The 27,153-nt window shown below is 41.1% G+C and overlaps 1 protein-coding gene across 2 annotated transcripts in view; it reads right to left on the bottom strand.

The window, feature by feature from the left end:
• LOC117767421 (tetratricopeptide repeat protein 28-like) overlaps positions 1–25,096 on the bottom strand; it is a 183,112-nt gene extending 158,016 nt beyond the window's left edge. For both annotated transcript variants that reach the window (XM_034595037.1, XM_034595038.1), the window contains exons 1-2: positions 24,707–25,096; positions 21,531–21,830 (exon numbers count right to left, since the gene is read on the bottom strand). In XM_034595037.1, coding sequence (XP_034450928.1) covers positions 21,531–21,830; positions 24,707–24,736 — 330 coding nt within the window. In that variant the 5' untranslated portion in view covers positions 24,737–25,096. The remainder of the gene's footprint in view (positions 1–21,530; positions 21,831–24,706) is intronic.
• Positions 25,097–27,153: the final 2,057 nt, after the last annotated feature.

Below are 27,153 nucleotides of genomic sequence, written 5' to 3'. Positions count from 1 at the left end.
GAGCAAGGTCCTGCCGATACCTGCGCTCAACCGTGAGTTTAACTTTGCCAATCACCCCATTTTTAGAGCCTCATATAACTAATTAAACCCAAACTTATTGGAAATAATGACCAAAACCATTCGTAAGTAAAAATGTATTTAATGTGTTTTAGCTTTTTTGTTTGAGTGGAGGAAGTAGGGTTTATGTATTTCAGCCAGCCACCATGTCGTCCATCTTTATATGCAGTTCTATGATGTCTATCTATGAGCAGTCTGCAAAACACAGCTTCTTTAAATATTGTCATGTGAAACATTATTACTGAAAGATGATTCATAAATGTATATAGTACCTATCATCCTACTTTATTTGATATACTATATAAAATATTTCAGGCTGAGCCCCATCAGTGTAGTGTTTATTATATAATAATATCAAAACGTTTCACATTACTATAAACATATATCCGACTCAATGTTATACTGTTATACTGTATATATTATATTCTCTATTGTATTTGCAATACTCTATATATCAATGAAAATGCAGATAATCTAAGTTATATTTTATAATCCAAACTGGAACTGCTTACAGCTCCATTAACATTCACTCTACTCATCTCATACTTATCTGCATCAATCAAAGGAACAACACAGGGGGATTTATTTGACATGTAAGAGTGATGTCTCTCTTTGCAATCTGATGGTTAGTCTCATCTTTTTAATAATGTGCCATGTGAGAAATGATATTTTAGAGTTATCTCTTTCATCATCACCCCTGGCCCTCCTGTACGTCTCGCCTCCTTCTCACACTCTGTCAGCACAGGAAGTGTTTCTCCGTGAGTGGCAGGGACACGGCGTTGAGACACTGTAATCCCAGTCCAGTTTTCCCCTCTGTCCCCTGAGGATTTGTGGAATCTGAGCCCGGCTCCATAAGATGCACATCTACCCTTGCACACACAGGGACACACACAAAATCCTATCCCTCCTCATCTACACTCTTATCACCAGCTTCGACCCTTCACCCTAACTCCAAAGCAAGACTCTTTATTAGTCTGTCACATCCAATAAGACCTATATAAGAGGATGAAACCCGCCCTCCCTTCCTGCTGCCAAGGGATCAGAGGAGGGGTTGAGACAGCTGTATCAGACGTTCTGCAGCCATATCATAGCACATCAAGATGCACTGAGAGGGTCACGTTGCTAATCACTCAGAAAGTAACCACAGACGCTTTAACTATACCCGGAGTGTAAAATACTTTCAAACATGAAATATCTTCACATACTGATAGTCTCCTGCTCAATTTAGTGACATACATAATTTAAGGGTTATTAGCAGATACATAAGTTATGATGTATTTACCCTCAAATTATCAGTAAGAATCTGCCTGCAGCCTTTTACCTCCAACAAGGAGGTTATGGGGTATGGGCCAAGGAGGAGCCCATTAACTTTTGGTGTAGATTTGGACAAAGGGGCACATGCAGGAATATCTAATCCCTTTCTTTAACTTTGTGAGACAGGGCTTTTTTTTTAACATTTATTACTCATTTTGCCAGGAAATAATTCATGGATCTTGATGAAAAATGTGGCATATTTAGGTAACTAATTTCTATTAATGTGTTCAATTTGGTGCAGGTTGATTGAACTGAAGGGGACTGTTGGGCGTATGTGCTCTACTGAGTGTCATTCTAGTTTGAGGACGTGTTTAGACTCATGTCATGTCAGTGGTTCTGAATGTATTAGGAGGTGTTAAGTGAAGAAATGAAGGGGTTGACAGTGACACTGACACCAGACATTTCTACATGGACACTTTATATTCCAATATTACCCGATTAAGAAGAATAGTTTCAAGTTTAATTCAAGTTTTATTGGTCATATGCAGTTAACACAGGGTCAACAGTACAAGGAAAGGTGTTGGACAATAAGAAACCGGTCAACTCTGCAGTGCAATAGTTGAATTAAAATTAATACAAAAGCAAGGTAAAGAGAGCTTACTATAAAAAAAGGCAAATACAATACAAATCTAAGACTATATACATTCAAAGGTGGAGTGTGGATGAACAATAATCTGACACTGACATGTAAACAGCACATCTTGATTACATTAACCCAAATAATGTCCTACTCACAGTAAGTAAAAATTGTATTAAGATATGTGGAGTATTCCGACCTTAGTCACATTATATGTCGACTTCCTAATCACATTAAGTGTCCTATTGGAGTTTTCACAGCATTCTGCAACATCGACATACGACAGTTAACAACTGCTTGACGACACAAGCCCCAAGTATAAACAAGTAGCAGGACATAATGTTGACACGAGTCATTATCCAACTATGCTCTGTAACATGTAAACAGGAATATGAAAGGAATATTCTATTAGTAACTCATGTTAACGCCATAATTGAAATATCTTATTTAGAATTAAGCCAATAGTCGTAAAGAGCTGTTCATGTAAACGTAGTCAATGAAAATGACTATTCTTCATCCTGAGGAGAAGAGGGAAGTGTGTAGCAACATTCATGGTCAAATTCATCCAAAAGTGGGAACATTTAATCTAAAGCCAAAAATGAAGGGATCACCGAGTCCATTGAGATCCGTCCTCTGGGGATGATGATTGTCTGTACAACCTTTATAGTGATGAACCGTCCAACCAGCAATTGGCATTGTCATCCTAAGAGTCACGCTTCAATAGAAATCACAAGGAGAGCACGATCACTCAGTAGTAGACTCATGGTCACACAGTATGCAAAAAAATACAAACAAGTATTGTGTCTTTTTGAAACCCAATCCGTTTGTGTGTCTGTATTTTGTTCCAACATTTCAGGCAAACGCAGACAGATGCCCCCCAACACACAAACTGATACACACAGATGGGTTACATTTCGCCCGTCATAATAGAACCATCTCTGTGAAATGGCACCAAATGGTCCAGGGTATTGACCATTACAGTGCAGCCGAGATAAAGATGAGAAACGGCGGAGCAATCAAACAATGAGTTACGATTTATCAAGGGAATAGATCAACAATGATCAGAATGAGAGCAATGAGACAAGAGCCTTTTATCCCAGTTATTGTCAGCGCTGGCAGCAAACCGTAGCCGCTTTGAGCTGCGCTAAAGCCGTTACATTCAATTATACCCACATCCATCAGAATTTTCTACCAGAGTATCACAAAGACCATCGTGAAAATGCTTGAGCCTGACAAGCAGGTCGACTCTTCTAAGTGAGTCATATGACACTGAAACTTCGTAACAGTCAAATAAAAATCCCGTCACACTTCTGCTTGTAATTAAATGTCACGTAATGTAGGGTTTCAGCTACAGGTGAAGGAGATGGTTTCATTATTGTACGGACTAGAGAAGAGTTAAAGTAATCCTTAGCACAATGTTCACACAGTCTCTGAGCTCCACAGTTCTCTGCGGAGTGAATAGCAGTGAAATGAAAGAGGAACATAACCTCCAGTGAATTATCAGTGGTGCTTTAGCCTTGAATTGCTTTAAGGCCGTCTTCATTTAGGATTTAAACCACACAATCGAAAGCCTTTGGCAATTCACCAGGGACAATGTTAGAATGTTCCATATTATAATTAATATGGCTTACACCGCTGTAAAACATACATTGAGATTTCTGAATGGGCACCGGATGATTTCAGCCAAGGTAGTAGTATTATAGTAAGAAGAGTGTGACATGCTAAAACAACGACGTACACTGTGTGATGACAATATTCAGATTCATACTGGTGCTGTGTTGACCTCTACAGACCCATCAAACGATCCCAAATGGCCAATTAAAAGTGTCAGACCAAAGAGATTCCCCGGAGAGCTGTGCACTGCCATATAAGCATCCCCTTAAATCATGCTTTTGTGTAATATCAACTGTGCCAAGGACTTACACAGGAACTAAAATGTCATTATCTAATTTAGTACCCAGGCAGCTGACGGACAGATGAGCACAAGCGCGTGTACTGTATGCAGAGAAATATGTAAAGCATTGGAGGGGCCAGTGGACGGGCCATGAAGGGTATATGTATGTATATGTATATACAACACACATGCACAAGTTCTTATTCAGTAGGTGCATGTTTAAATCTGTCCTTGTTTACTGTCTCTATTGCTTTAAGCAAAGCCACACATCATTAAACCTATTTTGAAAATTGTTCCTTGTTCAAGCACATTGTGTTCTTCAAAAAAATCATAACAAATTTTCATATTTATTGTTAGTATTGTTCGTATTGTCGGTTAATGACTGACTGACAGGACAGAGGCACTTAAGGGGCCCATTATATTTCAGCTGGTGCCAGTGCCCTCCTGGCCCCACCCCTGGATCTGCCCTTGGGAGGGGCGATGCATGACCTACACATTTGAATATGCATATACATCAGGCAATGCAAAATGTTATATATAATATAATGATGTCAAGTTATCATAATATTTGTACCACATGACAAATGATTAATCTAGATAAATTGTAGATTGTGTCTCTAATGTTATTGGTTGCAGAAGTTAATGCATTACTACACTATGAAGTCATTTTCTGGCTTCATACTGACATCTGTTATTTGCATATATTTCTTGAATAATACTGGTACTGACAAGTATTTATAATGGGAAATGTCCCTAAAGAGGCAACAAAAACAAGTACACACACACACACACACACACACACACACACACACACACACACACACACACACACACACACACACACACACACACACACACACACACACACACACACACACACACACACACACACACACACACACAGGGAGAACCATACCCTGATTCCAGCTACAGCGGCACACAGGGTAAAAATCACATAAAATGCACATTAGGACAGATACACATTTGCTTGTATTTAGCATATTAACCTGGGTGTTAATATAACAGCATGATATATTACATTAAATGACATGATATATTACCTACCCCATACCTCTGTCGCCCTATTTTGCCTGAAATGAAAACCAAATGTTTCCACAAACAGAGCCACGTATATAATGTAATAGAGTTTAACCACAGGCTGTAATGGTGAAATCTCGTGTGGTGTGGATGAATGTGTTGTGCCATAAGTGATGCTCGGGGAAATGAGAGCTGTGGTCGTACTGCGGATGCAAATATGCAATTACATGAAGTGCGCAGATGAAATAGAAAGGAGACTACATCATAAATAAACATGTCAGTGCTTAGGGTTAAATGTGTAATTTATTCTATTTACGAGTCAATGAAAACTGTGGAGGTAATTAGAAACATTCTGATGCTCCATACAAGTATATTTCATTATGAAACTCAGTGTTTGTGTGTCTGTAAACAAACTTTGGAAGGGATAGGACATAAACTACGATAATAGCTTTACATCCTGTGTGTTCACTGAATATCAACAGTGCGATTAAACCATATGAGCCTTTAAAGCAGATCAGTGCACAAAGTCATACATTCACATTAGTTCTAACATCCTATATGTTAACTGAGTATAGCGGATTTCAAACATTCAAACAGTTCTGGATATTTTCCTGGAGGGGCTGTATGTAAGAAGGGAAATTCCCCAGTCAGTTGCAGTGGACATTCTCCAGGGCTCCTCCAGCCAGCCCCCTAGTAAATACTCCGGATAATGTCCGAATGAGCCCATGTGAGAACACAGCGGTTGATTCTCTGGAGGATTCACAACGAGTAAGTTGATGAGGTTTCTAACATGTGACGGATGCAGAACTTGAAAAAGGAAACAAATATCTCAGATGAAAAAGAGGTACTAACGTGTCGATGTGCTATGAACAAGCAGAATTTATACGAATCTCCTGCCGTGTTCTTCAAAAGGGAACGACAAACCCCATTGTGCAGACATTCTCCAGTGTTCATGTCTAACAAGGGCTTATGTTTGAGTCTATCTAAACTCCTGAGTTCACTTTGTGTCTTGAAATACACACTCATTATTTTCAAGTGCGATGTTAGATGCTGATATTTGAAAATATAATCCATGTTTATGTTTTCAAGTTGAAAGTAAAAATTTCCTCAAAATGTTTTGTCTTCGTAAAACTACACAACCGTGACCCTGACAAACCAAACAGGGTCACTTCCGAGCTTTGTTGACAAACTTCCAGAGCAGTTTCCTGTTTTCAGCACATTGTTAGATATGAGTTTCCCAAGGACTGTGTGCACGGCGACGGCTCTGACCTCATTTTCATATGGGTCACTTCACACATGCTCTTTGATGCAACCGAGGAGACCATTTCATGTGGCACACCCAACCGAAAGAACTGCCTCTGCTCTGTATCACATCTCCAGTTCTAACGGGCGTAAATGTCGACACGACGAGAAGGGAGTCGATGCTGCGTGTGCGACAAAAACAGATGAAAACACGAGAGTGCTTCACCCCCTCGCGGAGTAAAAATAACTGCATTGCATTCGCTTTCACACACCGACGTGACAGGTGGGTTGTTTTGCTCGGCAGAGATTTCAGTGGCTGTAGCAGTTCTCTGCGAGCTGTGTTTACTGGAGCGCAACCTAATCACAATTGGTCGAAACATCTGACTGATTCCACCATTTAAGCAGCTGGAGCACGCGGCGGCGACCACATGCTGCTTCAATTACATCTGTGAGGAGGTCCTGTGCAGCTACAAAGGTCATGACAAGCAAATCGAGTTTTCTTCTTATTCTTCTTTTTGCAGCTTTCAGATTGTCTTACACAACCTTACATCATTTAACCAACATAGTCAGGAGCCAGGCACTAATTGGGTAGCATTAATCAATAATAAACAGAAACGCTGGAGCTCACTAGACCCCAATTATGGATGTAACCGTTCTGTGGGATTAATTTGACACACTTATTCCTGCAGCCTTTCAAATTAAGCTGTAACAAGCTCAAATGAAACGACTTAAATCTATACAAGGCACAACACAATCTACCTTTTTAATGGATAACAAAGCCCGAATTAAAATAGTGATTTGACATTAGTGTGGAAGATGAAGAGGCACAAACAAATGCATCCATCCGATCACAAGATTGCTTGTGAGGATTCAAATGGAAGCAGCACTTCAAGATCCATCTGTCCATTATCTCTACCACTTATCCTTTAAGGGTCGCAGGGTCTGGAGGCAATCCCAGCTGACATTTGGAGAGAGGTGAAGTACACCCTGGACAGGTCGCCAGCAAATTACAGAGACAAACAACAGTCACGCTCACATGCACACTTATGGTGAATGTAGAGTCTCCATTCAAAAGGTAGGGTTGGCAAGTTCTTTCACGTTTATTGAAATCCTCTTCACGTCCAAATAGCAATCAATAGATAAAGTGGACTGAAGAAAGCAGGAAAAAAGCTTGTGTATGTGAACCTTGCAGGACTGAAATTAACAACAACTGTTTCATTCAGTCTGAATGAAATGATTGACAACCTGTCTGTCACATATAAACATAGATGTAGATGTTTCAAAGGATGTTTTTCAATGGGTTTTTATATTCAATGACCAGAATTCAGTTGGACTACTGCTCCGCTGATGCTCTTCGGTGTATCTCTAGATGTAGGTTGACATTAGCATCATGGTCTTTCCCCCCACCTCCACTGGATTATTGCTTTAATTTCCACTGTAATGACATAATAGCATCGGTGTAACATGACATTTGCTGACTGTCAATTCACTGTTAACTCCATCAGCTGCTCCCACGGTCCAATGGGGAAACATTGTGACAATTACATGTGTGCAAACAATCGAGTAGATTCCCTCGGCAGAGATGCTTAACCTTTCCTTTCCTTCAGACATGACTAATGTACGGTGCCTATGTATTAAGTTAGACAGGAGAAACATGAACAGTAACTCAGCCTTTCTAATTAAGCAAAATATTATATCGGGATAGACAAATTTCTACTCAGTAATTTAAGATTGCCAATTTACAAAAGTAATTTTCCTCCTCATGTATAGCTGGTATATAGAGTTTCAGTGAACAAGGAGGATAACAGGGTATTTTATATCTGAGAAATCATTTTAATGGTAAAACGATTCTCATTCAGCATATTTTCATTTATGCATTTATTTCAAAATGTAATTTGCACTGATACTCTTGTCTACACTGTGTTCTAGCTGCCAACGTCTGCTAAGCATGGATTAAAGAATGATGTTGTTTTGTAATGTTTTCTTCTTTTGCTTCATAACTTAATGCTTTCCCTCTCATTCGCTCAAGTGGATTTTGGCACAAACAAAGGGAACAGAGACTTTTCAACACAAAGAAGTTTGCAAACAGAGGCAACGAGACTAAATGAGGTGGCTGTCAGTCGTCCAAATGTGGTTGCTTTGCCCAGGATGACTGGGCAATCATTAGTGATGAGGGCTGAACACAGCTATTATGGTTAAAGAGCTGTTGTGGCTCAGTCCAACACCCTGACAACCAAAAGCCTGGATTTACTTCATTTGTTTTGTTAGAAACCAGGAGTCAGTGATAAAATAAGTCTTTCACTGCAGGGGGAGGGTTTTTATGCTTTTAATCACTTGAAAATACAAAAAAAAAAAACGTCCCTGCATGGGAAGTGCAGAGGCACTATTTGCATTTGTATCCCTACAAAAGCAACTCCAATTCCACACTTGCATGTGAATGAGTTTGCAGAAATGGGTTTAAATTATTATTGAACAGACTTTGAAAAAAAGCATGATTGTGGGTTCCAGGAGGGACAGGTTTGAATGCTGCCAAGATCCCAGAGTGCCACCATTTTGGTTACACATTAGACCAAAAATCTGTCAAGTGTAACTAAACGTTTTCATTGGTCGCACCGGTGCTCCTGACATTTAGCAGGACCGTTTCTGTGTGCGTTATTGTTTTCCCGCCCCTTCTCTACTCTCTGATTGGCTCTGACCCTGATATTCTTCGCTGAATGTAGGTGGGGGGAATACAATTCAGGTGATTATGTGTGAAACTGTTCCAGTAATCCTTTTCAAGAAGACATATTGTGTTCTCTTCTGTGTTATATTTTCTTCTGTTCACGAGAAGAGAAGACGGGTTCATGAGACTGAGGAAGTCAGGCGATGTGATATAAAGAGCAACAGAGTCTGTCAGCAGGAGGTCGGAAACACAGGACTTTCAAATGGAAGAAATGCTCTTTATTTCCAGAGTGAAAGATTTTATACATGACAATTCAACAACTTTAACCAAGTGCTTATTATCACAACCATGATGATGAAGGTCCTCTAAACTAATTGAACTACAAAGTGTATGAGTGTGGACTGACCAGACCAAACGCAGCAGTACCACCAGAAAGCGTGGTTGGCAGTGTGGATGACAGTTCGAGCAAGAGGAAGGAAGAAATTTCAACAAAGGCCGAACTTTTTGAGAAGAGACTTGAGTTGATAAGTTGTGTTTCCTCTTTTACATTGTCACAACCTTCTCCACTGTCGAAATGTTTTTGATGTTGTCCGAAACTCTGCTCTCTAGTGGATGTATCCACTTTAACAGCTATGGCAATGAAGGGGACACATGGAAGTATTTGGGCAGGGACGGTCACATCGTTTGAAAGGGACGTTTATTTCATGCGTGAAGGCAGAATAAATGAGCCTTAATGGTTAACGAATACACACAGGTACTGATTGAATGATCGAATGATTTTGTTTAATTACACATTAAACACCGGAGATGAATTCAGTCGACCATCAACAGACGAGGAAAGCCAGATTCAGCACAGCATCACAAGGGAAGCTACAGGTGCCTCCACCACAGTGTGTGCCAGCGAGTATCACAGCCAAATACAAGACCATTGAGTGTGCTACAGAGATTTATGCTTTTTTTCTGGTCACTGAGTTTATATGTGATTGTCCAGCTCATTAAGACAGCAACACACTCGAGTTCTGTTGAAGACCACGTGTGGGTGATTCTTAACGCTTGACTGGAGCAGCTCAGCCTCTGGTCAAATGCTGAGATTATATCCAAGTCATTTATCAGCTTTGCACACATAAACACACCACCTGCATTCCATGGTTTTTGAGCTAATACATCTCCCCGGGCATTTCCATCTTGCTACTGTCGTTGTTGCTGGTGCGTTACCCTGTAAAACTCATTATGAGAGAGAGGGAGAAAAAAATCGGAGGGAAGTATCTAGGTAAGACACGAAAGTGCAGGCACTCAAACAGCTAATTGTAATAACCTGACACAAATGAGTAATTTAGCTGCCTAAACATGGGCCCTGATATCGAGAAGGAGCACTTTAGAGGCAGGAATTGAGCTGGAGGCCATTACACACCAAGACACTGAGACAGAAAGAGATGATCCATCTTTTACTGGGATGGATTTGAATATTAAATGCTCCTGCTCACCGTCTGAGGACAGAATCTTTTATTATCATCACAGAAGTTAACATAATATTGTGCATGCTGCATGTTTCGTTCCACACTGCCCCCACCAACTCCTGACATCCATTATTTATTATGAAACATCTATCATTAATCATCGATGACATGCCAGTTAATTGGGTAATAACTGGAAAAAATTGTGTCCACGCAGCTCTCACTTAACGGACAAAATTAGGTCATATTTAAACTTAAGCCTGATTACATTTCATGTTATGGTTCCACATGGGAGACGCTGATAAATAAGACTTTGTTTTCTCCTGATGTTTTAAGTGATGGCTTCTGAACGAAACAGTGACACATTGAAGTGACATATTATTGAACAAATGTGTTCTATTAATGTGCACCGACATTTTACACTGGTGGAATACGGAGATTTACAAAGTAATGTGGCCTGTTTCTATTTGCAGTAATGAAGAAAGATGACCTATAATCACTCTTTTCACTTAAATATACACTGTGGAGCTTTCAATTTCAAATGGAGGCTTTAAAAAAATACAGGAGTTTCCATCCAAATGGGCCACACATTGTAGCCTAATTTCATTATTTTTGCCGAGAGAAATCACTGATCGATACGCTCATGCTAATTAAGTAGTCGGAATTGGTTCGCCAGCATATACACTTGGAGGTGCTAATTCTCTCTAACACACTAAACAATTGCAGAAGAAGAAGGTGAAACAAGATGGAGTAGAGTAATTAAAAGAGCGACAGTAAAACCTCAAATGGTGAAACATGTAGTGGATGAATCGAAGGAACGTCACAGTCTCAAGCAGACACTATTTTCATGTATATGATGATTGCATGCATGGCTTCTGCACTAAGCCTGTTTCTATTGTACTTTGTTTTCGTCAATACAAAATCTTTTCCAAATCAGCAAAGCAGAAAAACCTTTTTGTGATCTTTCAACATGTTTTTTTTAATTTCCATCATTTTCACTCTGGTTTTGTTGATTCACTATGAGCAGATCAGTGTATTGTTTACATCATGTCCTACAACTATGCTCAAAACTCAGAAGCACAATATGAGCATGATGCTATAAGAGCTTCTGCAATCTGTCCCAAGGTTCTGCAAATGTATATAATTCATATTTAAGGCCAGAAATATGCTACTTGGGTCAGAGCCTCAATGCTTTGAGAAGGGCCACAGTCATTATTAAACTCACAAACAAACACTGTATTCAGTAAATTCCTACCCTTGAATCAACATTATGAAATTATTTGACCTTGAAATAATTTTTGATAATATTCTGACTTGGAAAGGGGGAAATTGTGCCTCTTTCATTTCCACTATGCAGCCAGAATGCCTGTTCACACAGTATGTAACTTAAGTGAGTAGGAACGATCTCTTGTGAAAGTGTGTAACTCTTATGATAGTCAGCAGCTTAAACCAGAATCAGGCCTAGCAAATGCAATTAAATTAAAAACCAGCATTTACCTCCAATATTCACAGGGGAAACAAAATAATCAAGAATTCTCAACAGAGTATGGAGTGTTTGTAAAAGTGCCTGCACTTCTGGTTCAGAAAGGCAGGGATCCGGACTAATATCCACCATTCAGCCTTGTTTCTGTTCAGTGAAATGGACTCGGAACTCCAGTCAAGCGACTGATGGGCTTTATTTTCTGGACATGAAATTCACTTGACCGCTCGGACTCTGGAGCACAACAGAATTAATTGTGCCTGCTAAGGCTGGTGTTCCTCAGCAAAGCGTACAGTGTTTCTTTGTAGGATATATAAAATGCATTTCACTTATTTCAGGCCATGAGCAATTTTGTAATCCCCAAGTCTGACATTGACGTAATAGGTTTATAATACTAGAACTGCACTCAGCAGAGCGTATATCTCCACCAAGGCCAGACAATCCTTCACATCTATGAGTATAATCAGCACCAAACTGTAACAGAGTAAATGTTTCAGATTTTTCCAAGAAAATTAAAAAAAAAAATCAGAAAATCTCCAATCTCACTATGTTAAGTGATTAAAATTACTGGAGCTGCACCAAAATATAAATGAGTCATCCCAGAACCGTGTCCCACCCGTCCACTAAGTCTGATGTTGATCAATTCAGTACTTTTAGTGTAATTCTGTTCACAACCCAACAAACAGACACGTGAAAACATTTAGGCGAATAACGTAAAATGTTCTTTTGTTTTAACCATTTTTAAATAATATAATACACAAAGCTAACTGGATGAGAATATATAACTGTGACTAGAAAAAAATGAAATATTCAGAACAGGAGATGAACCGAGGAGCAGAAAGATGAAAAGGTTTCCCAAACAAACACACTCAGGTCTTGACCCACTTGTTTCATTCATTTCAGGTAATAACTACTTAGAGCTACTGCACTGCTTCCGTCCAAAGATGCTATTCAGCCACCTGGAAATAAAATTAGTGGCACCTTTATCCACACCAATTTATTATTCTGGGAAGAACAAGGCATATGACTCATTCGGGGAAGGAGGTTACATCATGGGAAGGGGCCGTATGAAACATTTAAGAGAGGGACAATTTCAACTGAGATGGAAACACAGACCAAATTTTGCACCTTCGTAAAAAGCTGAAAGATATCAAATTTATCAGTGTAATAATTTTCCTTTATTCCAGTCTGCTTTGTTGTTTTTTTCGGTTCTTATGTGACAAACCTGCCCGCACTGACACATGAGACAAACGAGAGTGGACTCGTCACCTAAAGGTTAGAGGTGAAGACGGAATCAGGAAGCAGATCAGAGCCGGGGAAACAATACGCTCTACTATTCATCTTGCCGTGCTTATGCAGTGTGTACTAATGGGCTTCTTGCAGGTTGCTGTCTGCTCTACCCCATTCCCCCGATGGGAGTGCTTCCTCCCTGCAGCAGAGTCAGGCTGTGCTAATTCTGGAGACATCCAGGTCTGGGGCCCGAGCCTTTGCCAAGCTCCTCAGGTGGGAGGGGCCAGCACAATTTGAGGCTAACAGAAAGATGAACCCCTGCAAGGCGAAAAAAAACAACAGCATCTTGAACGCAAGGGGTTACATGCTCAGAGAATTGTGCAATTGTTTTCCTCATTTCCTCCGGCTTGTAAAGCTGATCCACTATCAACGACAGACTGTTATGCCACGAGCATGACAATGAGCCTGCTTTCTCTGGGCCGTTTGACATTTCTTGCCATGTAATAGCAAGCAAAAACCTATTAAGCCGGTAATCAAATGATGTATCCGCAGGGAGAAAAACATTCTGAGGCCACAGATGGTCTTTATCGTGATTGAAAGTTTCTAGTTTAAAAAGGTGCTTACCTCGGCTTTCATATACTTTATTTCTTCTGGGACAGAGAGACCACCGCATTTAATTTTCTGAATAGCTTATCTGCAAAATGGCACGACAAAACAAAGAGATTTATAAAAAACTAAACACACAGTAAAACCAAATTAGCAAAAAGAAAACAACAGAATCCACTCAATGAATTTGGATCCAGTAGTTTTTTGGGACGAAGACGGTCTTAAAATCCCGTCTGGACAGTAGGTGTTGAGAGGCCTGACAGATTATCATGTGGGTGACATCAGCACCCAGTTCTGACTCATCCATGGCCCCCGGGGGCAGTCTGGAGACAGACAGCTGTGAGGTGAGCGCGAGGTCATCACACTCACATCAAACCACGTTACATCATCTGACCCTGAAAACCTTTTCTTTATTAACTATTTAGGATACAGCAAGATAAAGTATATAATGTAGAGAGGTTATTGTTACTGGTAAGAAAGAAAAAGAAGACGACGGGCCAATTTTCATTTTTTTATATGTGTGTGTGCTCCTGGGGTTTCTTGAAAGCAGATAAAATTTTACTAAACACTACAATTTGGTGGGGCGCCTGGGTGGCAGAGAGGAAAACCACTTGGCCGCCATCGCAGCAACCCCGGTGAGCGAGACTTTAAAGACTGAAGAAAAGGAAAATATACTACAGACATCAACAGTATTGAGTTAACAGACTGAAAACAGCAGCACAACTCGGAGTATAAATTCCACCACTTATATCGCTGGCATAATTTACATGTTGTGCCGAGCTCTGTTACTCACTGACAATTCAACAGACGCAGAGGCAACAAATGGTGATGTGACCTGAGTGGGACAGTGTGTGTTGAATGTTGATGTGTCCAGTGAGTTCGGATGAAAGAAGGTCATTCATTAGGTGGATAACAAAACAGTAAATGCATGTTGCATATTACTGAATACTATCACTTGGGAATGGGATACAAAATACTAATCAGTAAGTCATGAAACAAGCCTCTTAGTAGAATTTCTTAGCAAAACTCAGATATGTAGTTTGGTGTGTGTGTGTGTGTGTGTCCGAGGAACTACTCATGTTGTGGGGACCCTCATTTGTTTACACAGTCACATTATGGGACTAAAGGAACATAAATCAAGTAAGATTAATGTCAAGACATGTTTTAAGGTTTGGTTTAGGATTAGGTTAAGGTTAAGATTAGGTTTAAATTAGGTTATGGTTAGGTTTAGTGTATGTTAATGTTTAGGTTTAGGTTTGGATAACGTTAGATTTAGGTATGGTTATGGTTAGGATTAGGTTAGGTTAAGGCTAGGTTTGGGTAAAGGTTCGATTTAGGTTGAGGTAAGGTTTAGGTTGAAGTTAGGGTCAAGGTTAGGCTTGGGTTTGGGTTAGGTTACTGTATGTTATGATTAGGTTTAGGTAAGATTTAGGTTTAGGTTAAAGTTAAGACTAAGTTTAGGGTGAAGACGTAGCACCCCAAGGTTACGGTTAAGGTAAGGTTTAGTTTGAGATTAAGTAAGTAGTAACTATGGTTAAGGTTAGTCTCCAGAAAATCAATGTAATATCTTCTGAAGTCATGAAAACATGAGTGTGTGTGTGTGTGTGTGTGTGTGTGTGTGTGTGTGTGTGTGGTCACTTTCCCTCCACCGTGGTCCGTGCACATGCGCGGCGCTGCTTCGCCACAACGGCACTCCAAAGGGGAAAATGACAGAATTTAACTGCTCCCGCTCGTTTCACAGATTTTTCCAGACAAATAATTTCAGGTTTGTGCCCACTAGCGCCAACCCTCTGTCCGTCCCGCTCTCTCTGGCCTATAATTACATGCCATTCATTTGATTTGTTCATTAGTCCAAGCCTCGGCTGGGTAGAAGCAAAGCGGAACCCTCTTATTAGTGGTTCATGACTGTACTCTCTCCATGGCGAGTGCTGGCGCTCTGGTGGAAAACAGCAGCGGAGCAGTGGGAAGAGGGGGGAAAGTGGTGGGAAGACCTTATTTTAACCCAGAGCACACAAGAGAGACAGTGGGGAATGCATACTGTCATAATAAGAGTATATCTGTAAAACCTCTTACATAAAAACTCTGCTGTGGTCTTCAAAAAGGTCAACAAACTCATGATCAGCACAGACTGAGATTATAGATAAAATAAAGTGAAGGCATCAACCAGCTTTATGAGAAGAGGCTCTATTTTCCATTTTATACAATCTGGTGTTTTCCAGACTAATCTAATCAAAGCAGTTTTAATCCACCAAATAAACAGTCACATTTCCATGCAATTCATCTGCATCCAGACTATTGCATATTATAGGATGCTGTATGCCATCAAAGATGATGGGTTTACTTTAAAAAACGTATAATTCTATAAATTCTCTACTTTATGCAGGTCATTTCTCGCTTTTTTTAAATTTTAGGGCAAAAAGATTTGTTTGCAATGAATATTTTTCGGGTTTTTTATGCATGGAACTCCTCCTATGTCAGCCTCAATGAATTTAAAGTGTCGGTAATTACATCTGACAAGCAGGAACTTCTGAAGGTTGTGCATAGATAAGTAGATGAGCTTCCTGTGCCCCATCTTTCCTCTAAAAATAATTTGAAAGCACAAAAAGGCAAAAACGAATACATCTGATTTGAGATTTCTACCTAGTGAGCAACTTTCTCTGCACAATATCATAATGAGCCTGGGCTGTCTGATGGGGGGGGGCTTGTGACTAACTATACGCATTCATATTTTATGACTGTCTTCTTAACCACAGGCAGGTATATATGCAGGTTGATGTCAATTAAATCAAACCAGATCGTGCTAGAATCATACATATGCATTAAGGGATATTTTAAATATGAATTAATGCATAGAATGGCCCAGATATAAATATAGAGTTCAGAATTCTGCTTTTCTATTTCAGAATCAAATAGGTATGATATGCCATTAGTATCTTTAAATTTGCTCAAGCTCTCTGAGGAAATATAATGTAACAGTGCTGTTAATGTACAGATTCAATTATTGCCACTGGAATCCGTAACAGCTCAAAACAGAGAGGACAGAGGAATGAAAATGAACTTGAGCCATGCTAAGTGAGCCTGCAGTTAGCCACAGTGGTCCTTCAACCTCACAGCAACATGCTAACAGTGCTAAGATTGTGATGTTTAGCATGTTCACAGGTTCACAATAAAAACAAATCACAGCGGAGGTCGATGGGAATGTTTGGCTGCTGACCAAATACTTGCTAAATTGGACAAATGAAAAATTCTGACTTGATTATAGCTGTAGATGAAAAGTCAGGGGATCCTAGAGGACCGTGAATGTCGACAAAAAATAAAAAAACAGTGGTGTTAGAGGAAAAGTCAAAGGATCTCCATAGTCAGTAGGATTCATCCTCTGAAGACATAGGCTGTAGATAAAGATGCACAACATTGGCTCCTCAAAAGTGAAGCCAAAGTGTCTTGATCATCATCGGGTGGCCGGCTGCAGTTTAGGTCATGAACCCCGCCTTCTCCATGATAGCGGATGGTACATGGACTAAATTTAAAAGTAAGGGTACACATCAAATAAATCTTTCTCAAATAAGCTTTCTCTCATTTTAGGTAGTTCTAATCACACTGATGTATATTTAAGTGTTATTTTTACGGTAAGTTTGGTTTTAATTATTTGATGCTGTAAAAACTGGGTAAAACGTTCTGTTTGACAGATGAGACCGAGTCCCGATCGGCTGAGCACGTGTATCACAACGACTTCGCTATTGCAGCTTCATCCTCCGATCACTACACCCTGTGGACTCTGGCTTCAAATGAGCAAGATGGCAGTGTTTGAATCCAGGATATCGTGTGGTCCATCTTTATATACAGTCGGTGTTGCATGTCAGAGATATTTCAGTCTGGTGGTCAGACTGGGATTACCACCCATAGAGGATGGATGACACCTTTAGAAGTGAAAAACTGATTCAGAGAAAATTATGTAAAAAAGACAAACATACATAACAGTAATACAAATGAAAATATAACTCAGTGTTCTCATAATGCATCAAAACAAACAAGCCACCTGATAAATCCTTCTGCTCTGCCAACACAAATACACCCATTTTTTAGCCTATTTTCTGCAGCCTCACTGTGAGGTTTTCACTTCATTATTCAGCAGGAGTCAGAATAACAGGACAGGTCATCAAAGAGGAATGAGATAAATATTTCAGATGGTGCAAATGAAAGCAACAAGAAAGGTACAAGAGCTGTAATCACTCTCCACACGAGATCAAAAGAAAGGTTTCTTTATTCTTTAAACACACCGAGATCAGATGAGAGCCAGTTTAATGCACTCTCACACCGACAGGGGAGCATTTACAACCCAGTGATTTTCACCCACATGAAAAGCCGAGCGCTACCGAGAGTGCCAAAAGGATGAGGTCTTCAAATCACAAAAGCAATTCTTCTCGTTCTGTTCCGCACACGGCGGCAGCGACAGCCGGTGTCATCGCCCCGGCTCTTCAAGGTGTCAGCATCCACTCGCTCACACAATTACTGGATATGCTGCTGCTGTAATTAAAGTCCCCTTTCAGCACTCCACACACAGTGACCTTTTCCAAACCAAACACTCATTGTCTCAGTTAAAGCCAAGGCCCCTCCGCTGGGATGTAAAAGGACATTTTTATGTTTGTGACAAAGGAGAATGTATACAAGCAACAGCATGCAACTGGAAAAAATAAAGACCCATCTGAGAAACTAAGCCTGATGGGTTTGTTTTTTTTACCCATCATTATGAATGGGCGTCAGCGTCAACTTTGGCAATTAACTCTTGAGGAGATGGAATACCCTTGATAGGCACCATCATAACCTATAATCAGAATATATGTAAATGATGGAGATGTTTCCCCTGACACTGCAATGCCAGTTGTCTTGTGGTTCCCTGGGAGCTCGGCTGTCAGCGCTCAGGCAGGAGAATGGGAGTGATAGCAGAAAAGGCTGTTTGTTTAACATGTCACCAGAACAGCCGTGCAGAGAGCGAGGGAGCAGATGGAGGCAGCAGAATAGACAGGGACACAATCAGAAACGGGTTTAGTCCCCTCAGTCACTCGTATACACCTAAAAAGCACAAACGCTCACTGCAAATAGAGGCTGGCAGTAGATCTCACAGACGTATGCCTTCAAAAAGACGTTTAACAATTTGCTTCAGAATCACTCCTTTTGTACTTTCAGGCACATAAAAGATTATACACCCCATTTTCCCCCACACTGGCTCATAAAGACAACGCACGACCAGACACACACGACCAGACACACAAAAGTGTGGCCCCGTGTCTATGAAACGACAACCTATTTTGTTCTCATTTAAGCTTTTTATATTCAGTAAGAGGGTGGCGTACAAAGGGGCCTAAAGCTGTCTTGGGTCATTAATCCACACATTTTCTTTCTTCTTTCACAGTGTGTTTTCTGGCAGGGGAAAGCTGACAGATCAGACAGGGGCTTCCTTCACAGGCTGCATGGCTGCGGGCTTCAGGAGGGTGGGCTGCTCGCTGGTGCTTGGGGCAGCAAAAAAAACGTTGCCTGTCACCGTTTGACGGGCCGGTCCAGAAGTGCAGTCATACTCGGGAGGTATGATTGATGATTTTGTGTACGAGCACTGGATCTGGATGCCAGCACACTGCCTGTGATTTAATCCCTGGTCCTTCATTAAACATCCAGGCTCAGCAGATGGACTGTACAACGCCAAAGTCTTTCCCTGCGGCCAAGGCGTTGAGTGTCAAGACCACAACCCTAATCAGGTCTTTGAGGCAGCACTAACTGAATAAAGGAGTTGTGATGTATCCAGTGTATAAAGTCAATTTGAAACTACAATTAGACAATTAGACAATTAAAAGACTAGTTTATTTTAAGCAAATTTCAGATTTATTTTTCTTGACATATTGGATGAATCTGTTGTGATCTCGAACTCCAACTGTGCATTTATCAAGTAGAAACACACTTCCCACTATATTCTGCATGATGTTCAAGCACATTTCTGCTATGAAGATGAAAGCCAGCCATGATGAATATTAACATTTCCCAGAATGCAGTCAATGTAAAAAAGAAAAAAAAGACCTGGAAACTGAATTGCTTAAATGCATTTTTGTCCTGTGCAGGCCCAACACGTGAGTAGAGCTTCTTCTTTGACAAGACTGACCCCTAGAGGTGATTCAAGTGACTTAAAACATGAGCATGCAATCCTCTGTATCAACTATAAAATTGTCAATTCCACAGACATAATAATCCCATTGTCTCGTATTACCGGGTAAAAAACAAGGGTCAGGCTATACACCAACACTGAGTCTGCAAGCACAAGCTTTAGCATGAGAGTCGAAGCTGTCAGCCGCTAAATCCTGGAATAAGCAGAGCTACACTGTCTAGATTAAGCCAAACATCCCCCAAGTCAGACCACAAAGAGTTCATTGTGCTTGGATAGCATTTAAAAGAGAAGAAAGGAGAATGATTTTGGCCGTGATTTACAGCTATAGTTTGGCTATGTCGGTCTCAAAAGTTTATGAAATCTCTCCCGAATGAACAAGATGTACCACTTAGATGCTGCAGAGTGAGAAGTGATGACATGAAGTGCAGGCTATTGTTTTCCAACTGGAAATCAAATGACAGAGAAAAGGCACTGTTCTGAAATACATGTAAATATAACATCAAGACAGCGAGTTTCATAACAACAAAAATATGAAGAACTACAGAGAACAATAAGTGCTGGCAGGATGAATTTTGTGGCAGATATTTGTTTGCATCTTTTATGTCCTTTTACCAATGATAATCCGATGGGGAAAATGCAAAAAGAAAACGACCTTATCTGTGTAATTACAAGTGACAGTGTTGGTTCCCAATGCAGCGATGCATGAGAGAGGTAAACCTACCTGAGCACCAAAGGTACAAGACATCAGATCAAAGAGAGGTGGCCACTGATGCATCATCGGTGGCGAACAAATCATCGTCAATACCACTCTACCACATTATCATCAATCTCTCTCTGAAACGACAAAAGTATCGCTCCACGCTAAATCATGGGATCAATGCGTTTCTATCACTGTGAGGAATTGGTCTCCGAGTGATCTCTGTGGCTGAGTAATGTGAAATCTATCGCAGGTTAGTCCACACGGCCTGGACAAGCTCAAAGACAAGACCCCAGAAAATTGTATTGATCGGCGACCACGAGAATGAAAACCGGAGGACTGAGAATGTGACGAGAATCTGAAACACAGAAATGTCACTTCTGAAAGCAACACTTTCATTTTTATCAACATTCAAGTATGTTTGTAAATGTGATTTCTCACGTCTTAATTATAGCAAGTCCCCATGTCAATCATGCAACTAAAAGCCTGGTTCACACCACACGATTTTCAGCCCAATTCGTCCCTGCGTCACAGGCTCAATCAGATTTCCAACCTGCTGAAAATCTAGTCATAGTCGGCTACAACTCCAACCAACTTCAGCCAAAAGGAGCACAGGACGGGGTATATGTGGTGAGACTGGGTAACACAAAACTCAACTTTTATAAACCTCACTGGGCTCGGGTTAGGTCCGGACAAATTAAATAAAAACAAAAAAACAAAAAAAAAGACATCAGTTACTTTTCTCTCAGGCTCGGGTCTGTACTCTTTACAAATGTGTTGTCCACTGAAGTTTTTCACCTCCTCCTGCTTGACATGTCCCTCTGTGAGCAGGAGGATCAGTCAGACTCACCGTGTCTCTTCCTGTGTGTGTTTTCATGATTGATCTGTCAGTCATGTAGTATGAACTCACAACAACTGCAAGACTCCCGATCATAAGAAAGGAAGTCGTGTAGTGTGAACTGCGCAGTGTTCCACAGTATGACCTCAGGCTATTGGTGCACTTAAGAAAATTCAATCCTTTCTGTCTTATATATGCAGCATGAAAAGATCAGAACGAGGTTGCATTGTTGCAACATATTATCTCTGGTTTCCGTGTATGCATAGTTTAAGCCTTAGACACACACTTACCTTGGGCCACTTGGGATTAAGCTCACAAGCCTTTTCAGCATCCTCCAGAGCCACTTGGTGTTGTCCCATTTTGAGAAGAGCTGCCGAACGGTTACTATACAGGATGCAGTTCTGTGGGTCGGCTCGCAGGGCCTCACTGTACAAATTAACCGCCGCCTCAAAGTCACCGCGCTGACACGCCTCATTGCTCTGCTGCACTTTCTCCATGAACTCTGCTTTGCTGAGACCATACCCGACCACGTCGTCCCCACCAAGACACCGGATCGGTCTGCCCGCTGCCCGAGAACTGAAGATTGAAAACTGGAGAAAGGAGACAAAGAAGAGTGAAAGATTGAAAGATCAATCACTGCTCTACTGGACCTTCACAATGTATAGAGATCATGCAGCTGAGAGGAGAAGGAATATCATAATAAATGCAAAGGGGGTTTGTATGTGTGGTCCAATGTGATAGTTGAGTTCAATAAACATTTTTGTACAACAGAAATATTGACATTTGATAGCAAAAGCATGGTGGTACTAGTAATGTCCAAATTCCATTTAGTTTTGCCAGTTTCAGGATCCTGGTACTGTGTGTGCCGGCTCAGTGAAACTAATCTAATAGAGCCATTGGTATTTGAACCTTTTTTTTTTTTTTCTGTTGACAAGTCAATACCAATGTCTGCTGTAAAAGAAGTAGAGTGGCACTCTGTGAAGGGAATACCTCCACCAAGGGCCCTTCAATTCAATTAAGCTGCATCTAAATTCACACACTCAACAGTTCCCTAAATATACCAGTTTTTTTCCATCAAGATTCAAGAGTCATAAATGATATCTCTGGGAAATTTATGAAAATATGGAGAAACAAACCCTATCTTGCAATGTTAAAAAATCCCGAAGTCCCCAAATTGAATAGGTTTATTCTTGGCCCACGTTCAATCCTTACACTAAGTTCTGTGGAAATCCATTCAGAAATGTTTTACACAATCCTGCTGAAAAACAAACAGATGGACTTTGCGATCTTTTGGGGTATATTCTGTCAGAACTACATTAAAAGAAGGTTTCCAAAATAAACCATTTCTCTCTCTAAGATTGCTGTTTTTTTTCTTTTACATCCAATTACTTCAAAATAAAGTCTGTGCATATACAGATTTTCACAGCTATTTACCTGCTACTCTTATACACAGAGGTTTCAATACAAAAGTAGTGTAAGTCTAATAGAGACATCTTGATCACACTGATAAATCTCCCACCACAACAAGATAATACCTGCCTTCAGGCAAGGCCATCAGCATTAAAGTGGGACTGAATCTATTATTGTTCCCCACTCATTTTCAACTTGTTACAGTCCTCAACCAAATGACTGGCAAACAATCTGAATGCAAAACAATTACCTTATTGATACAAGTCTTACTGTAGCTGCATCCAACCAATACAGTCTGATTGATTAAGCGGGTGAGCGCTGTATCCATTTAACATGGACGCTTTGCTGAGTATTAGCGAATCATGAAATTCATCTCGGGTTGCAATGTTTTTTGGGCCGGCTTCCATTATACCTCTTTCTCACCACACCTCCTCCTCAGACTGAATTCTGGGAGAGGGCAGGCTGGGTAATTACTTCCAGAGGCCCAGGGAGTTGTAGCAGCAGCAGCAGCAGCAGCAGCAGACATGAGCGCTGTGGGTATAAAGGAGATCCAACAAGTTTACACTGCCATACCGAGCTGTTGCTTTCTCGCACACCCTTTGACCTCTCCACCTTTTCTACTTCTTCTCTTTGAGATCATCAGTTATTATGTTTTTCTAGGACAAGACAATAAAAGATTAGAGGGGACTGACTTCCTGCTTTTCTTTGGCTGGACCTTTTAAGCGTCCACTCTTTCATGTTGTGCAGCTAATCACAGATTCAACGCCCACAGATTAGCAAAAGAATAATAATGCTGCAGAAATCACCTACAGTACGTGCCATGAGAGGTTCTCCCCACCCCTCAGGAAACAGACAAGAAGACTGAGCGAGTGAAGCCAAAACCACAACTGACAGCACCGTCATGCATACTGACATTCAAAGTCTTGATCTCAAAGAAATGTCAAGAAAAGCATCCATTATAGATCAGTGCATCCAAGGGCCCTGAGAGCTCGTAGGTTCACCCTTCAACCAGACGCTGGTTTCAGCTGGTTGGCAGAACTGCAGGTGGGGGGGGGGGGTGACTAATCAAGAGGGTCCGATCTGTGTTGTCTCATCTGCTTCAAAACACTGGGAGCTGCCTGCAGTATGCGGGCAGAGGTGGGGCAGGAAGGCTGGAGGGTGAGAGATAATGAGGGCCTTACACCAACACAGAGGACAGGACAACCCTACCAACCTAATCATAAGGAGAGAGAGAGAGAGATGAACTCAACTCTCCGGAGGCAAATATACTCTGGACTGCACTTATCTGTGGAGATCCTCGGTCATCCAGGTCATGGTTTCTTAAAGACTTGTACAAGTGTGCAAAGGACTGGACTTGCAAACGTTTCACCTCTCATCCAAAAGGCTTGATTAGTTCTAGACAAGTCCTCTCATACTCCCACAATAGTCGAAGGGAATTCGTTCCAGAGTGTGTAGCAACGTATCTGTGAAAGTTCTCAGTCATCCAGCTCGTGGCATCTTCAGGGGTTGTACAACTGCACATAGGCAACTGGACTTCTTGAGGATATTTCGCCTCTCGTCCAATAGTTGTGAAGAAGACCTTTTTCTAGAAGTGAAGAAGCCTTTTGGATGAGACGTGAAACTCCTCAGAGAAACACAAGCTACTCCTGAGGATCTGGACTGCACTTATTCCCAGTCTTGTGGGAATTCTGTGGATTTACTGCACACAAATTTACTGCCACTGTGAAAATCTGTGGCAGCTCAAGCTTCTCTGTTCCTGCAACAACTGAATAAAAGGTTGATGTAAGTTTGCAGACTGACATTAAATCTCAGTTAAGAGTTGTGTTTAACAGAAGAGCCCTCACACACACACACACACACAGAGAGAGAGCAGCACAGGGCAGTTTGCATGACTGGAAAATCGATAGAGCTCCTTTTTTTTTTAACGAGGTTTTCGCAGGAATGGTCATTTCGGCATTTCCTGTCAAGGAAAAGTTTTCTTCAGGAGGCAACAACGTGCCGAACGACCACAAACACGGCAGCCGGCTGAGCAGCGGGTTGTTTTCAGTGTATTTACCTTTCCTTTGAGAGTCGCTGGCTTCTCCATCCTGTCTGCCTGCTGTGGTTTGTGCTTCTTCTCGCCGCTCTCATCCCATCACCCTCCTCGTTGGCTTGTTGTTTGTCATCCGCTGTTTGCTCCGAGTGTCGCCAGAGAAAACACGTCCACGTTGTAGCGCGGACAAACAGCGAGGAGAAGGCGCCGAACCGAACGCAGCCGTGGTGTCGTTCAGGGGAAACTTTTCTCAGGGAAACTGCGCCATGTTGTCAAATCTTTTCCTTTTTTTCCCCTGCTCCCTCTCTTCCCCCTGGTGCCATAGCGGACTTTCTGAGCGAGGAGGTCTGAGGGAGTCTGAGTCAGGACTGTATGAGTTCTGCTGGGGAAGTTTACAAAGTTGCCTCTTGTGATTTGTTTTGTTTGTCAACTTCTTACAAGTCCTTCAAACAGTGGGATTCAAACAGAGGCGTTCATAGACTCTGTGAGGTCAGGGGCGGCGATGGAAAAGGGACACCTGTATAATTGGTGCACCAATCTGGGCTGAGCAACACCTGTACATTTAGACAAGTGGGGAAAACCGTTCAAATAATTTCATCCCAGAGGTGTAATTCCCAGTATGAGTCTAAAGCTGTTGGACAAAATCACCAACTCGTTCACTTACCCTAGTTTTACTATATAGTTCTCTATGAAGAAGACTATAAGCTCGTCAGCAAAATACATTTTCTCTGCGGCAGTAACTGTAGCAGGATTACAGTGTACAACAACAACGTCGGCCGGAGGAAAATGCCACAATAAATTTTAAATGTTTACTTTTTACTTAGCATTAATACTTTTAGATAAAAAACATGTTGAATGATCATCTTTAAATGTGTCTTAAAATCTGCTCTGCTCGTATTTTCATTTGTGAGACAGGTCGGGCTGTTCCTGCTGCCCTCTCTCTCGTCTCTCCGCCGCGAGTGCAATGCATGATGGTATATTTTGCTCGGTTAGTGGCCATCAGTTGTACACTAATACATAGTGATTAGTGAGTGATTTGGACACAGCCATAGATTTGTATATGACTTCCTCTTCATGACTGCTCACCGAAAAAGAGAAACCCAAGCATCTTGATCGCCCCCTGGGTGCCTGGCTGCTGTATATGTCATAAATCTTGCCTCTTTCATGTTAGTGGAAGGGACATGGACCAAACCAAAAAAAGTCAAAGCACAACAAAATTCTCTAAGATGGTTTCTGTCATTTTGGAAGTTTGGTTTCAATTAATTTGATGTTGTAAAAACAGGATGAAATTTTAGACTCTGGCTACAAATCTGCAAGACGGCAACATTTATATCCCACATATTTTGGCTTAGCTGGACAATGGGAGGAAGTGTAGATGTGTCATCCCTCTTTATATACAGTTTATGGCTTGGATCAGGAAGTTTGGATGGCCACTATCATTTGGTTAAAAAAGCCTTGTAATAATCCAATATTGATGCTAGTACAACCAGCTCGACTAATTTAAGATGAGCTACAGAAGGTTGTGTATGGGTTTAGTGAACAAATCACTCCAAATACATAACAAAGCCAAAGAACCTAATAGAGACTATATACTATATTACTGTGAGACTGGTATCGTCTTGGATTAATGCATCAACACTCATTTGGACAAATGACGCCATTGCACAAATGAATGATTCAGGCGGAAGTTGGTCAAAACATAGAGACACCTTGAAGCTGTATATATTTATATAAACAATATATCAAATGGCTAAAGTGGAGCATCTAACAGTTACGGAGCCAGATCCGTATTAACCTCAGCCGAGTTGGTGGAGACCAAAACAGAGCAAAAAGAGAGGTGCATGCTGTGCCTACAAAGTTTTCAGAAACATATTTACATATTACACTGAACTCCCCCTTCAAGGCACATTTAAAAATAATAACTGCAGCCTGAGTCTTAGGTTTAGCAGACACATCAATAAATGACTGTTCCTGGGCCCTGAAGCCTGAGACTTTTATCATAATTTGCAGACATTGTACAAACATAACCACAATGTGTGTCTCATAGTGACAGGAACTGTGGCAGACTGATGCAACCCAGGAGACAAACTGTATGTGCAGCTTGTCACCAGCAGATGGTGGAACAGTCCTTCCCAGAGAAGCCTCTGACAGCAGTGTCTGAACTCCCCAGGCTCTGAGAGAAAGTAACTCAGGTCTTGTAATAGGCCTTTTTTCACAGCAGGCACTTTCTTATGAAATAGCAGGAAGAACACACACGTAATTAACAGCAGTAATGATGGCTGAATTGCTGTTGTGCCATGGGGGGTGGGTTGCCTGATATTGTGCATGCTGGTTTATTGGATTGACTTTTAATGGGACATTTAAATGGAATGGATTCATTGTTAATGTTATTGGCCCCACATGTGCTTTTCCTGCTCTGACAAGTCAAAATGTTCACTCTAGAAAAAAGCCTATAGCTCTGTAGGTTTTAA

This window comes from Hippoglossus hippoglossus, chromosome 9 (genome assembly GCF_009819705.1).
Source record: "Hippoglossus hippoglossus isolate fHipHip1 chromosome 9, fHipHip1.pri, whole genome shotgun sequence".
In the NCBI taxonomy this organism is placed as follows: domain Eukaryota; kingdom Metazoa; phylum Chordata; class Actinopteri; order Pleuronectiformes; family Pleuronectidae; genus Hippoglossus; species Hippoglossus hippoglossus.
This window is presented reverse-complemented; position numbering and strand designations above follow the sequence as displayed.